The sequence below is a fragment of the Dreissena polymorpha genome, chromosome 4 (assembly GCF_020536995.1).
Source record: "Dreissena polymorpha isolate Duluth1 chromosome 4, UMN_Dpol_1.0, whole genome shotgun sequence".
Lineage (NCBI taxonomy): Eukaryota > Metazoa > Mollusca > Bivalvia > Myida > Dreissenidae > Dreissena > Dreissena polymorpha.
This window is the reverse complement of record NC_068358.1, coordinates 74,325,298-74,338,544: the sequence shown is the minus strand read 5'-3', so window position 1 is coordinate 74,338,544 and position 13,247 is coordinate 74,325,298. Positions and strand designations below refer to the sequence as shown.

The following is a 13,247-nucleotide window of genomic DNA, read 5'->3' as shown; positions in this document are numbered from 1 at the left end:
AGAATAAAATTAAAAAAAGGAAAAGAATATTGCCCGGACCAGGTTTCGAACCAGTGACCCCTGGAGTCCTGCCAGAGTCCTGAAGTAAAAACGCTTTAGCCTACTGAGCTATTCCGCCGAGTACATATGCATGAAGTATTTTATACCTTATATAAGCAATCTTCGTAGTTTCACAAAATTTAACGACAAAAACAGAACTCTCCAAATTATTCAATCGTTTCGCGTTGCAACGCTTTATAATTTTTAGGTTTTTAAATCGTCAAAAGATGCATATAATGGCTATATAAGACCATGGTAAATGTTCAGTATTACTGTTTCCTCACAAATATCATAACTAAAACGAAAATTTGCGAATCTGAAACAACTTTTTTCAATTTTGTCAATTTACCAAAGCGTGAAAAGATCCCTTTAAAGTTTACAAAATATATCGGTATGATTGGGAAATAATGCATTTAGTACGATTCGTTATTAGGAAGTACTGGTTTGCTTATGTTATAAAACGTTTTACATCATTTTGAGTGTACGGGTATAAATATGAACAAACGAAATGTTTGCGTTGTGCGTTGATTACTACGAAGAAACGACCCATCATTTATTACTATATTTAGATTTATAAATGTGAGCGCTTTTTGGCTTTTTTGAAAGCGACTTAAAAGATAACGATGGCTTAAATACATTTTTGAAGAAAAAACGTTTTAAACAAAAGCGACACACTAATTTTACACCATCATGTCAATGCACTCGAGTTATGAACCGTTATGAACATTCGAAAATAAGCATACAACACAATCTCCGAATGTCGAACTGAATTTCGAGCTGGAATGCCGAGCCAGCTCGACATTCGAAAATAAGCATACAGCACTATATGCGAATGCCGAACTGAATGTCGAGCTGGAATGCCGAGCCAGCTCGACATTATAAAAAAAGTTAAACACTATCTCCGAATGTCGAACTGAATGACGAGCTGGAATGCCGAGCCAGCTAGACATTCGAAAATAAGCATACAACACTATATGCGAATACCGAACTGAATGTCGAGCTGGAATGCCGAGCTAGCTCGACATTCAAAAAAAATGTACAACACTATATCCGAATGTCGAACTGAATGTCGAGCTGGAATGCCGAGCCAGCTCGACATTCGAAAATAAGCATACAAAACTATATGCGAATGCCGAACTGAATGTCGAGCTTGAATGCCGAGCCAGCTCGACATTAAAAAAAAATTGTAAAACAATATATCCGAATGTCGAACTGAATGTCGAGCTGGAATGCCGAGCCAACTCGACATTCGAAAATAAGCATACAACACTATATGCGAATGCCGAACTGAATGTCGAGCTGGAATGCGTCAATCTACACAGTCGCGCGACCCAGTATCTTGACCGAACGTGGGCGTTACGTATCATAGCAGACGACAATTTCTAACTAAGCAGACGGCAATTACTTATTTGATGATGAAGCGACTTATCGGTATCCCCGGTTGCTTTCGCCGCATTTGAGTTTTTATATCACGACATTGCTCTCCTTTCATTAATTTATTTCCTTTGGTTCTGTTTTCGTCGTTTTCTTCAATTTCGAGAAAATCTCTCGTCTGCTTGCAAATGTCATCTTTTGTCATAGAATTGAGCTATAGGGGAATTGCAAAAGTACAAATATGTACACGAAGGCTAGGAATTAAATATTTCTGAAGAATTATTGACCATGTCAGATGCAGTTAATGTGATGAACACCTTTCTGCTTAACGAAAAATACAACCAAGGGCAGAGCATAATTCGAATGTTGCGTAATGTGGGGTTTTTTAAACAATAATGCAATTTAAATTGTTTAAATATGTGCGTAAAATTTCAATCGTACCCCGTATATTAACGTGAATGTATCTTATAATATTGCCATCCATAGGAACTCATTTAATTGATTGGACTGTTTTATATTGGGTACTCGTAAAGAATGGTCATGTGTTACGGTGGCCGCCTTTAAAGACATGCAAAGTGCGCCCTGACTTTACATATGAAGGTCACGTACGGTGTTCGCCTTATATCATTTCCGACGCCATTTAGAACTCAATTACATAGCGGCACTTATTTGATAATGTTCTAATTACTATTGCTTTTTTTTAACGACTCACGAGTTGCAATATCGTCACAAATGCCTATTTATATGTATATCTAAATTGTCGTAACGGGAGAAAGAACGCTGATTTCCCGCTGTTTTGTATATGATGATTTATAGCTTTATATGTATTTTAAAGCAAAAAATAGTTTCATGAAAATGTTTGATAAAAAAGTAATGACCACATGCGCGGTTGACGTGGGTGTGAGAACAAATAGCTTGGTCATAAATCTTAGCACAATTACAAACTGTACAACATTTCTGGTAAGCACAAAGCACAACACGACAGTAAACTCCCCCGTCCTGTCGCGTTCCATCTGCCAGAAGACGTATATCAGACCCCAATTACCCACGTGTCAGCTCTCATTTCCCTGCATCTCGGAGAAAGGTATCATAACGTTTGGCGATTTCAAGGACACGGCCGCGGTTGCTAGAAGACCGAGAGTCTTGTCGCGTCGTAGGTTGCGTTGTCACAGGACTTTTATTTACTCCGTCTGATCAAGGTCCTTATATCGTATCACTAACACGAATACGTGACCACGCTTTATGCGGGTAATTTATAAACGTTTATGCTGTTTTCATAAAATGAAGAATGCGTGATCAGCTCTGTGCTTTTTCAAAAGAGGCTCGCATGCTTCGAAATATTTGCACATGCATGTACTCAAAATATGTAGTAATGGTATAAAAACGGGCAAAACGCGAAACTGATAAAAGTGATATAACTTCTTTTTAACCAATGACACCAATTAAAAAACAACTTATTTTAAAATTTCAAGCGATTAATCATATAAACATCATGTTGATGTTTAAATCATATACAACGTTAAAATGTCAAATAATCATATCATTAATCGATGCAATTTCAAAGGCAATTAACCAAAACATACAATACAAACAAAAAGAGACAACATTTTCAAGTGAAATAATATCAATGTTAAATACTGCAGAATAGTTCCTTATAGTATATGAGAATATGTCATATTACACATGAGAGACCTTAAAGGCATGATCTTATTATTGAAACTGTGTTCATATTAATCCAGAAAGCTCTTCATATCCAACCTACAGTATGATGTTGAAACTATCTGGTTCTCTTCACCTTTTGCAAATGCAACTTCAAAATATTATACAAAAATATCAAACCAATGCAAGCGCACACCCGGACTGGCTTATTATTTTACAGTTTCATCCGTCGACGTCACGATTGATACAACAGTGTCGGCGCCTCTGCCTTTAACGACGCCGACGAAGACGGTTCAAGAAAATGCCGACAGGTTTATGTCGGCGACCGTGGCAACGTACAACCCGCACAGAGGACTTCTCGATGCCGGTTCACCAATACACAGCGAGAACCTAACGCCGGAAATTGAAGGCGACAATCGCCTTCCGATCGGTGAGCAGAACTATATTTTGAAAAACGTTGATTATTGAACTTCGACCGAACTGGTCAACGTACATCTTAATTCTTATCAGAAAACTATGACATAGTTTCCATTTTATTAATATCCTACATATATATTTTGTCTGAATGTTCCAATTCTTCACGTGAACACATTTAGTCCTTCCCGTGCTTTTTTTACATTTATTGTAAATGCTGATAATAGAAATAACACTGCATTGTATGTACCGTTCTGACCTAGAAATTATGATTAAGTATATTAAAGAATTGCTTAATAAAGCTTAATATCTTATTGAATGCAACGCTGTCCATAAATGATCAATCTGTTGCTTGAGATATTCGGTCAATTACATGTCATTACAATAATGATTTTGTTTGAAACTCGTGAGTTATAAGTAAACATGTAGGTCAAAACGTGAAATGAAATAAATTGTTTCATGGAGGTAATACAAACACAAATAAAATCAGACGTGATTTTTTCGTATCTATGACTACTTTAATAATTTTAACTCTTAATATTTAAATGAAGCCTCAGGGCATAGTTCACTATGTGGAACACAGCAAGAATGAATCTATCACGTGAAAGGAAAAACGTTATTACGCCAGGAATAATAAGACAATGGAAAAAATATCAGTGATTTCATCATGGCTTCGTAATGCCTGTAAAATAGCGCTTACACCACCTGCCTCTCCTCTCTCCCCCCCCCCCCCCCTTTGTCGCCCACGCGTCTCTGAGACCATTTTAGAAGCATATAAATATCTAATAATTCCCGGGAAACAGATGACGAATACCTTCAGCGGTCAATCCAGCAGCAGAATCGGCGAAACTAATTCTGCCTGGATATTAACAGTTCGGAAACATACGGCATACTCATAGCGATAATGTTGTAATAGATCTGCCATTAGAGTGTATGGTGAAACTGCCTCGATGAAACAAATGAACTTAAACGTTCATTTTCGATAATAAACTTTCTTTTCGCTCCGACATTGGTTGAGTTTAATGCCTAGCCTGCATATTTCTTCAATACTCGCTCGACGCCTGCCATGACACAAAAGGGACAATCCGAAAGCAGTAACTAGTATCTACTATTGTTAAGGATATCGCGTTTTTTTTTGCGTTTAAAGTTTAATTATTACGATACGTACATATTTAGAAATCTTTATGCACACTTCCAGGTTTTTCTAAAATCAGTCCTTTTGGTATCAGTTGCGGTATGAATCTCCATGTCAATGTATGTAAACAGCTTCATGTTCATTAATGTTGTTTTCTATCTTACATTAAGGTATAGCAAGTAAGCCAGTGTTTTCCTACCTTCTATAATAATTTCTGTGACAAAGGTCCGATTGTGAGCGAGAATACTACCCTTTATTTCAGTTATGATTGTGGTAGGCGGTTCCGCTCTTATTGTCCTTATCATCACCGTGGTGCTCGTCCTCTGCGTGAGGAGAATACGACAGCGCCGCCGGAAGCGCTCCCTGGTTGCCGCCAAGTACGACAGTCTAATCACCACTCTCCATCGGACGTCACCCGTGTCACTGATTAGCCACCGGCGGCAGGTGAGCGAGCCTTCATCGGCGTCGTATCTCTCAAACTACAGCACGTTCGACATCGTAACCGAATATCAGAACGCGCAAGATGTAGGGTACGAACACCAGACGGACTCAAGAAAATCGAATGGTGAAAAACTGACGAAGTACCACAGTATGGATTCAGGCCAAAATAAAGTGAAAAAGAAGGCAGCGTCACTTAAAAAGTCTAAATCAAACCCTGTCATTATGCCCTCGGGTCGAGCCGAATGCGACAACGAGCAATGCCCCAAGATTTCGTTCACACTCAAGTACGACTCCAAAGCACGGCGTCTGAAGCTGCGCTTCCTCTCTGTTTGCGAGCTGCCTGGAAAGTGTCACGGCCTTGATGTATCGGCCGTCGTTTCCTTGTTCCCACGCAACGTTGACGGCGTCAACAGCCGCATCGTAACCGGCGCCAGAGAGGTTCATCTCGACGAGACGTTCCTCTTCGACGACTTGACACTCCCGGAAGTTGAGAAGTCCACACTGCGTTTCGTGCTTCACTTCAAGCGGAAGATGCGCTCCGGAAAGGAAGAGCTCCTCGGGGAGCTATACATGAAGTGCTGCGACCACGACTGGAGAAACAACGATACGTTGAACTTCACGTCGATGCCGCTCGGCTTAAAAACGAAAAGCGTAAGATAAATACTTTTAAGTTCACTTATGATTTTTTGGGGGGTTAGAGTTAATAAAAATATATTATATTTAATACATAAAATATGTTCGTTAGTCGATTGTTATGTCACAATTAGAAAGCCGCATAGCGATTTTCAACCCATTGTTTTATTATATCAAATATGCACAAGTCAGAATTTTATAATAATTCTATCCACCAACTAAATCTATTATATTTCACACCATGGTAGGTGCTTAGAAATGTAAATGTTCTGTAACTTCAGTTCATGTGGTGGTACGCATCATTCTCTTAATAACAAAAACGCTTTAATAAAGACGTTCTCTAAGGGTTTCACGTGAAAAAGTCCACTTTAATTTGTCTTGTTACAGGGGACGCGGGATAAGTACCTGCTTGAAGACCTCGGCTCTCTTTTTGTCTGTCTCGAGTACCAGGGAGGGGCCAACCGACTCAAGGTCATGGTCAGAAGGGCGAGTGGGCTGCCGAAATCCGACAAACTGATTGGGGATCCGGGTAAGTTACCATGGATACAATAACGTAGCTAATAGTTGTATACTGGATCGCATAATCTTTAGCAAAAAATCTTATCTCTATGGACAATCAAAGCTAACCCATTTATGCACAAACATCAGTTTAGCACGGATAATAGTCCTCGCGCAGGAATGAGATGGAGTTATTTCGAGATGGAGTTATTTTTTAATTCGTATTGTTTGTTAAAGTTACATATAAAAAATGTTTGCGACTCCTACACGATTTATGCTATTGTCGTCAAACTTTTAAAGAAATGTTTTCTCTACCTGCAACAGCACCTTTTCTCAGGGTTTTGCGATGGCGTTAGTTTTAATGCGTTATTGACCTTTTAAATTTACATTTAAAAGCTTTTGTTCGCAACCTCCCCCGACATTTGCATGCGATTTAAGTAAAAATATAATCAAAGGCGAGTCATACAGGGTATATTTTGTCAATTTCGTGGTTGTTATATTTTGCTGAACGGTTAGGAGGGGGGGGGGCTCAGGAAACTACGAACACTCCTTTATGCAAAAACATGTATGACAATAATAAAGTGCATTTTATCGTGTTGGTATATTATTTGAATGCAAAGAATACTTGCATTTAATTCGCATTAGTCTGGTTTTAGAAAGCTTTTATCGCCATTTAATTACATTTTCGACTAACAACAATATGACCCGTGTCATGTGAAAATGGAGTTCTTGCCATGTGCGACAATCGTGTCCAGACCAAAATGTGCAATTGCACTTAAATTTAAAAGCGCGTAATGTGTTTTGTGCTTTATAATGCCATTAAATGAACGCAATGTAGACACGGAAACTCATTTTGTATAACAATTTTCTTTAATTGGAAGGGTATTAATCTTTTCGATACATCAATTAAGATATTGGAAAATTACCGGCTTCCATGAACTAACGCTTCAGAGATTGTAAATGAAACATTGACACTTCATGCATTGTGATTCTATTTAGATAACCCAAAGTACACTCACACTACTCGCTGTAGCTTGATTTTAAAATCGTGACATTTTCACTAATGTTGTCATGAAAATATCGTATCGCATTCTGATAATTTGTTCTGAGGAATAAATACAGTACACAAAATATTGAAAAAGGCACTACATACAGCAATTTAATTAAAATACCCAATGGAGACAGGGTCATTCCTATGGAGACAGAGTCATTCCTATAGAGACAGGGTCATTCCTATGGAGACATGGTCATTCCTATGGAGACAGGATCATTCCTATGGAGACAGGGTCATTCCTCACATGGAGACAGTGTCATTCCTCACAAAATTGTTCTATTCCGGGATTTCTTGACTAAACCTTGTCCGCTACTACTACTAAAAAGATCAGGCTTTAACTCGAACGTATGTTTATGTCTCAAACTTAGTGTTTTACCCAATTGAGTATTTTTCTTAAGAGGAGACTACGAAACTTCTCAATTTTCATCTCAGTTGAGTTCAATGTTGATACATAAATCATGAAAATCGTAGATGACTAAGCGATCTTTATTTTTTTCCGAATTTTTTTCCCTTTAACGAACACTCATTCAGATTCTTCGTGCAACTGTATATTTACATTTCGACAATAATTGATGAATACCAAAATATCGCAGGTTTATGTTTACTTTCATTGACTGTTTAACGTTTTAAGTCACTATGTTAATAGTTTTAAATCAATAATTTGCAAACTGCGAGATAAAGCGTTTTATAGCCCTATGTATACATGATTTGAAATTGCAAAAACAAAAATTTTCACAAACTGAGTAAATAAAGAAAGTTGTCATTACACCGTGTTAACGTAGCTTCAAAATCGACTTTAATTTAAATACAAGCTATGCATTAAAACTGGTGTACTAAACCCTTTGTTGAAGTGAATCCATTTCAGATTTAATTTCAACGTACGAGTTTAAAAATTGCATTTCTTTATATCATTGACGCCTCCAGTTTGATTATATTTACGTATATACTGATGGATTTTCGACGATTTCAATAAATCATTCCCGCAGCATGTATTAATATGGTGGTGTCGATGTAATCTAACAACACAGAGATTAGCGAGACATTCTCCCCGTGATTTCACGCGTCCTTGCGTTAACGAAACGATATATCAAGACCTTTCCGAACAGTTTATTGACTCATGACATTTTCGTTGATGGTGCTATTGTTTTCAAAAGTCGTTTCAATGGTAGTTGTTTACTATTTATGTAGTTGTCCACACGTTTCATCGCAGATTAGAACCGTTAGAAGTTTGCGCAAATATGATTAAGAATTAAAATCCCCGCTTAATTCATGAATGGCGATTGTATCCATTTCTAAAATATGTTTGTATTGAAGTTTTCCTACCTTGAGCTGCATTTATATTCGTCCGTTATATTTTTAATTCGGCCACGAACCATTAAATATTTTTAATAGAATGTTATCGGGTTTCGTACACCTTCACGTATTTTCGAACGATCTTGCTAGATTGTTTTATAACCTCATAATCAGTGACATAAGCTTTGCAATATAAACAATATTTAATATTTTTCCCATTTACAAGAGGCTTGGTAAGCGTCTGCTATAATCTTGCCTTCTTGGGGCAATGGTTACGCGGTGAAAAAGCCCAGTGCAGTTGACAAAACATGTCACAGCACAGTGCAGTTGACAAAACATGTCACAGCCCAGTGCAGTTGACAAAACATGTCACAGCCCAGTGCATTTGACAAAACATGTCACAGCCCAGTGCAGTTGACAAAACATGTCACAGCACAGTGCAGTTGACAAAACATGTCACAGCCCAGTGCAGTTGACAAAACATGTCACACATCAATCCAACTTGCCAAGACACTTCTGTGATGTACGCATGAAGATGCCACATGTTTCGAAAAAACGTGACATGTTTGGTTTTTAAATGTCAGATTAGCTCAGGTGACTTTTTAATCACACAAATGGCTGCTTCGATGTTATATTTGCAAAATAATGGACGATGCTCAGAGAACAACCAGGAAACAGCATCGAATGATTTAGAAAGAAAAAAGGGACGTGTACGCAAATAACTTGAACAAAACTCTGTCTGTAATATTCCAGAGAAGCACTTTATTGACTGTTATTGTAGGATGGTTTCATATAGATCTCAACCCAATCTATAAATAAAATACTATAATAACCATGCGAATGGTATTGTCGATGACGTACCAGAAGCAGGTTTATGTCGTTATAGCGCGCAACAAACACAACATTAGTTTCTTATATGTGTCGTGTTCTGTGAAAATATAACAAAATGAATGTGCGTAAAGTGTCGTCCCAGATTAGCCTGTGCAGTCTGCACAGGCTAATCAGGGACGACACTTTCAGCTTTAATGATATTTTTCGTTTAAAGGAAGTTCCTTTTTACCGAAAATCTAGTTTAAGCGGAAAGTGTCCTCCCTGTGCGGACTGCACAGGCTAATCTGGGACGACACTTAACCCACATGCATTTTGTCCAATTTTCACAGAACACGACACAAATGTGTCTGAAATGTGCCTGGCACGCATCTAAGGAACATATGTTAAGTATTGAAATTTGAAGTATTTAGCAAATATATACTGAAAGAAACAAGTAAAAGAAATAAGACTGATGTAAATGATGACTAGAAACTTACTTGTCTTCTACTGATACATTTATGAACACATTTATGGCCAATACCTTACGCCAGTGAACTACGATATATTAACATTATAATGTTTTAATTCTATCGATCAGTTTTTTAACGTGTTTAAACAAGTTACGGCATATGAATTGAAAATGGAGGTATAAACTGCTTCGACGGCTTGTAAGCGAAGACCTGCATCTGAGGCGATACATCACATAAGCACTAATATGTATATGAGCCTCACTCTGAAGAAGGAGTCCCACATTAACCCATTTATGCCTAGTAGACTCTCCCATCCTTCTAAATTGGATCATTTTATTTCTTAAATTAGGGATGTCTAGTATATTAATTTCTATATTTAGAATATTTCCAACAGAAATTCCTTTAAGCAAACAGCGCAGACCTTGATGAGACGCCGCATCTGGGTCTACGCTGTTTGCCAAGGCCCCTTTTCTAGACGCTAAGCATAAATGGGTTAACCTGTGCGGTCCGAAGAAGTTAATAAGGGACGACATCTTCGGCTTTATGGATTTTTATTGTTTCAATGAAATCTGTTCTTAAAACAAATCCAGTATAGGCGGAAAGTATCGTCACTGATAAGCCTTTTCGGACTGAACAGGTTAATCTGGTATGACACTTTATACACATGCATTAAACCCTGTTTTTGCAGAGCAATGCTTATATAGTTATTTTGACATTCGAATGGTATTTATTTAATCCGTTTGTTTTTCATCTATTAGTGTCCATTATAGGAACCACTTCCCTTGTCTATTTTCAGGTCACTATGTTGTCATCAACCTGGTCAAAAACCTCAACGTTGTAAAGGTTCAAGAAACCAAAACTCTGAACGGTTATGCGCCAATATGGAATCAGCCTTTTTTGTTTGACTTAAGTGGCTCGCCGGAACTAGAATACAGTGTCGATTTTGTGATCATGCGTAAGAAACTGCATACCAAGGACGCCGTGATCGGTCACGTGACCATTGGTACCAATGGGTGCCTCAGTGGGCGGAGTCACTGGAAGGACATTATGTCTCCACGCCCGTTGGAAACGGCAAAGTGGCACGCGATTGGTCCGATGATAGGCAAGCACGGGGTCCAACAAAATGGCGTCGAACATTCGCATTCTGGCAATGCTTAATTGCACTGCACTGAGTTTGCGCTGGCCTATTGTGCACTTTCAACTAAATGTAAATACTGGTTTGTGATGATTATACGACTCAGCTTCGTTTATTTACGCTGGTGCTTTGTTTAAACTGTGTTGAACGTGTTGCGCCAGTTTCTTGTTTGTACAGTTTTTTAAAGTTTACATATTCATTAAAACCGTTATGTATCCAAATTGTTTAGAAATGTTATCATCGATAAGAAGACCTTTGGACATATCATAATTACATGTGCTAAATGATTTTAAGTTGTTTAACAGTTTCTTTGTATATTCCAAGAAATTTTTCACATACCGTGACAGTTTCGATCCACCATTGGTGCAGTTACAAACCATATAGCTAGGCACAACCATGTCATTGACTGGGAGGGGGTGAAAGTGATTGATAAGGAAAACAACACCGCACTCGGAAAACTTAGGGAATCGGTTGCGATAGCTAAGGAGAGACGGGTAATGAACAGGGACGAGGGGGGCTACCAACTGAGTCCCGTCTACAGGCCTTTGTTTACTGCTGGGAACCATTCCGGCAGTAAACCCGCCCTGTTACGTGCATTTCCCGCAAAGTCACAGTCTGATGAAGATTCACCAATGGTGGATCGAAACTGTCACGGTATGTGAAAAATTTATTGGAATGTACATAGAAACTGTTAAATAATTTTCAAAGATGGATTTCTTTCGAGATTTTAAGTTGTATTTAGAAATTTGTATGTATTGACCAGTTTATGCCTAGTGGACTCTCCCATCCTTCTAGGGATGTCTAGTATATTTATTTCTATATTTAGAATAATTCTTACAGAAATTCCTTTAAGCAAACAGCGCAGACCCTGATGAGACGCCGCATCTGGGTCTACGCTGTTTTCCAAGGCCTTTTTTCTAGACGCTAGGCATAAATGTATTAAGTTTTTGTGTAAATAGTATGTTCTTTACGAATACCAATGAAATTGTAATTACATATGTCATCTATCATACTTACATATCGGTACATTTGCGCTATTATCATCACCATTTAATCATGTTGTTCTCATCAGAATCGATTCTAAAGAAGCCTTTGATGATAGAGCTTCTTAGTTGTACATGCTGTTACTTTTATACGTTGATTGCACAGAGAGGTTAATTTCACGAAGTATTAAGTGAAATGATATGTGGCCGATATACACAGGAAAAGACATAACTGAATATGTTTACCATATAAAAATTAAGACACGTCGATTATTTTCTATTGAAAAAAGAGAACATTTAGTGCGAATTATTCTGCAATACAAATGAATACTTTTGTAAGGTTCTCCCGGGTATTGGAAAATGTAGACGACATTAAAAAACAAAAAGGTAAAAGTTTTTTAACTTTGGCTCTTACTTGTGTTTGCAAGCCTGTACTCCGCCGCGTCATTGCGACTGAGTTTCTATTAATCAATTTGACCTCATGTTTTGTGATGATCCATTTCACTTATATCATTTTATTGTGCAGAAACCACACGTTTGATTCGGTCATAGTGCGCATTTTAACAATCAGCTAGTCGTATCAACATTGAGTATAAAATTACGATGTGTTACATTCATTTATATTTAGTTTCTTGCTTTACAATCGGCCTTTCTGAAATGTCACAGTTACGTGTTGTTTTTTAAGATGCTTGACGTGTTGTGTGTTTTCAAACACATTGTTTTATAACTCGTACTGTTTTGTTGAATAAAAACTAAGAAATGTATTGTTACTGCCTTCGAGTTGGAACTTGACAGACTAAACATAAAAGAAGCTTTGCTTATGAACTATAAATTGTTAAAAACCCGTTTCAAGTTGAAATGTATACGGTAATTAACTATGAAACGTAAAGGTCTGTTATGATATCTGTTATTTTAACCAAAGATGAATCACTTTGTGGATGAGAAATGTACACAACATACGATCTTAAAATGCGATCTTAAAATGAAAGACGAATCACTTTTTTGCTAAGACAAAAACTATGTGAATAGTTCGCCCATTAAAGGGTATATCGACGGTTTTTGTCTTCAATAAATGCGCATAATGAATCATCTATATTCTCAATTTCCGTGCCTGTATTAACCTGTATTAATACGCGTATAGAAACTTTGCAATAAGAAATCGTCAAATCTTCATATTTCGACAGATTTCCATAAGTTGTTTTTATTATCAGAGGGGGTAATCGAATGCTAGTCAAGATGGCGACGTTTATGCCGAGGCAGGTATTTTTCGACGTTTTATACCCTTTATTACGTGTATTTATCGTTTAAA

General features: G+C 37.6%; 1 protein-coding gene across 2 annotated transcripts in view; it reads left to right on the top strand.

The window, feature by feature from the left end:
* Positions 1–12,702, top strand: part of LOC127880292 (synaptotagmin-4-like) — a 38,565-nt gene extending 25,863 nt beyond the window's left edge. For both annotated transcript variants that reach the window (XM_052427649.1, XM_052427650.1), the window contains exons 5-8: positions 3,293–3,502; positions 4,884–5,713; positions 6,083–6,224; positions 10,617–12,702. In XM_052427649.1, coding sequence (XP_052283609.1) covers positions 3,293–3,502; positions 4,884–5,713; positions 6,083–6,224; positions 10,617–10,978 — 1,544 coding nt within the window. In that variant the 3' untranslated portion in view covers positions 10,979–12,702. The remainder of the gene's footprint in view (positions 1–3,292; positions 3,503–4,883; positions 5,714–6,082; positions 6,225–10,616) is intronic.
* Positions 12,703–13,247: the final 545 nt, after the last annotated feature.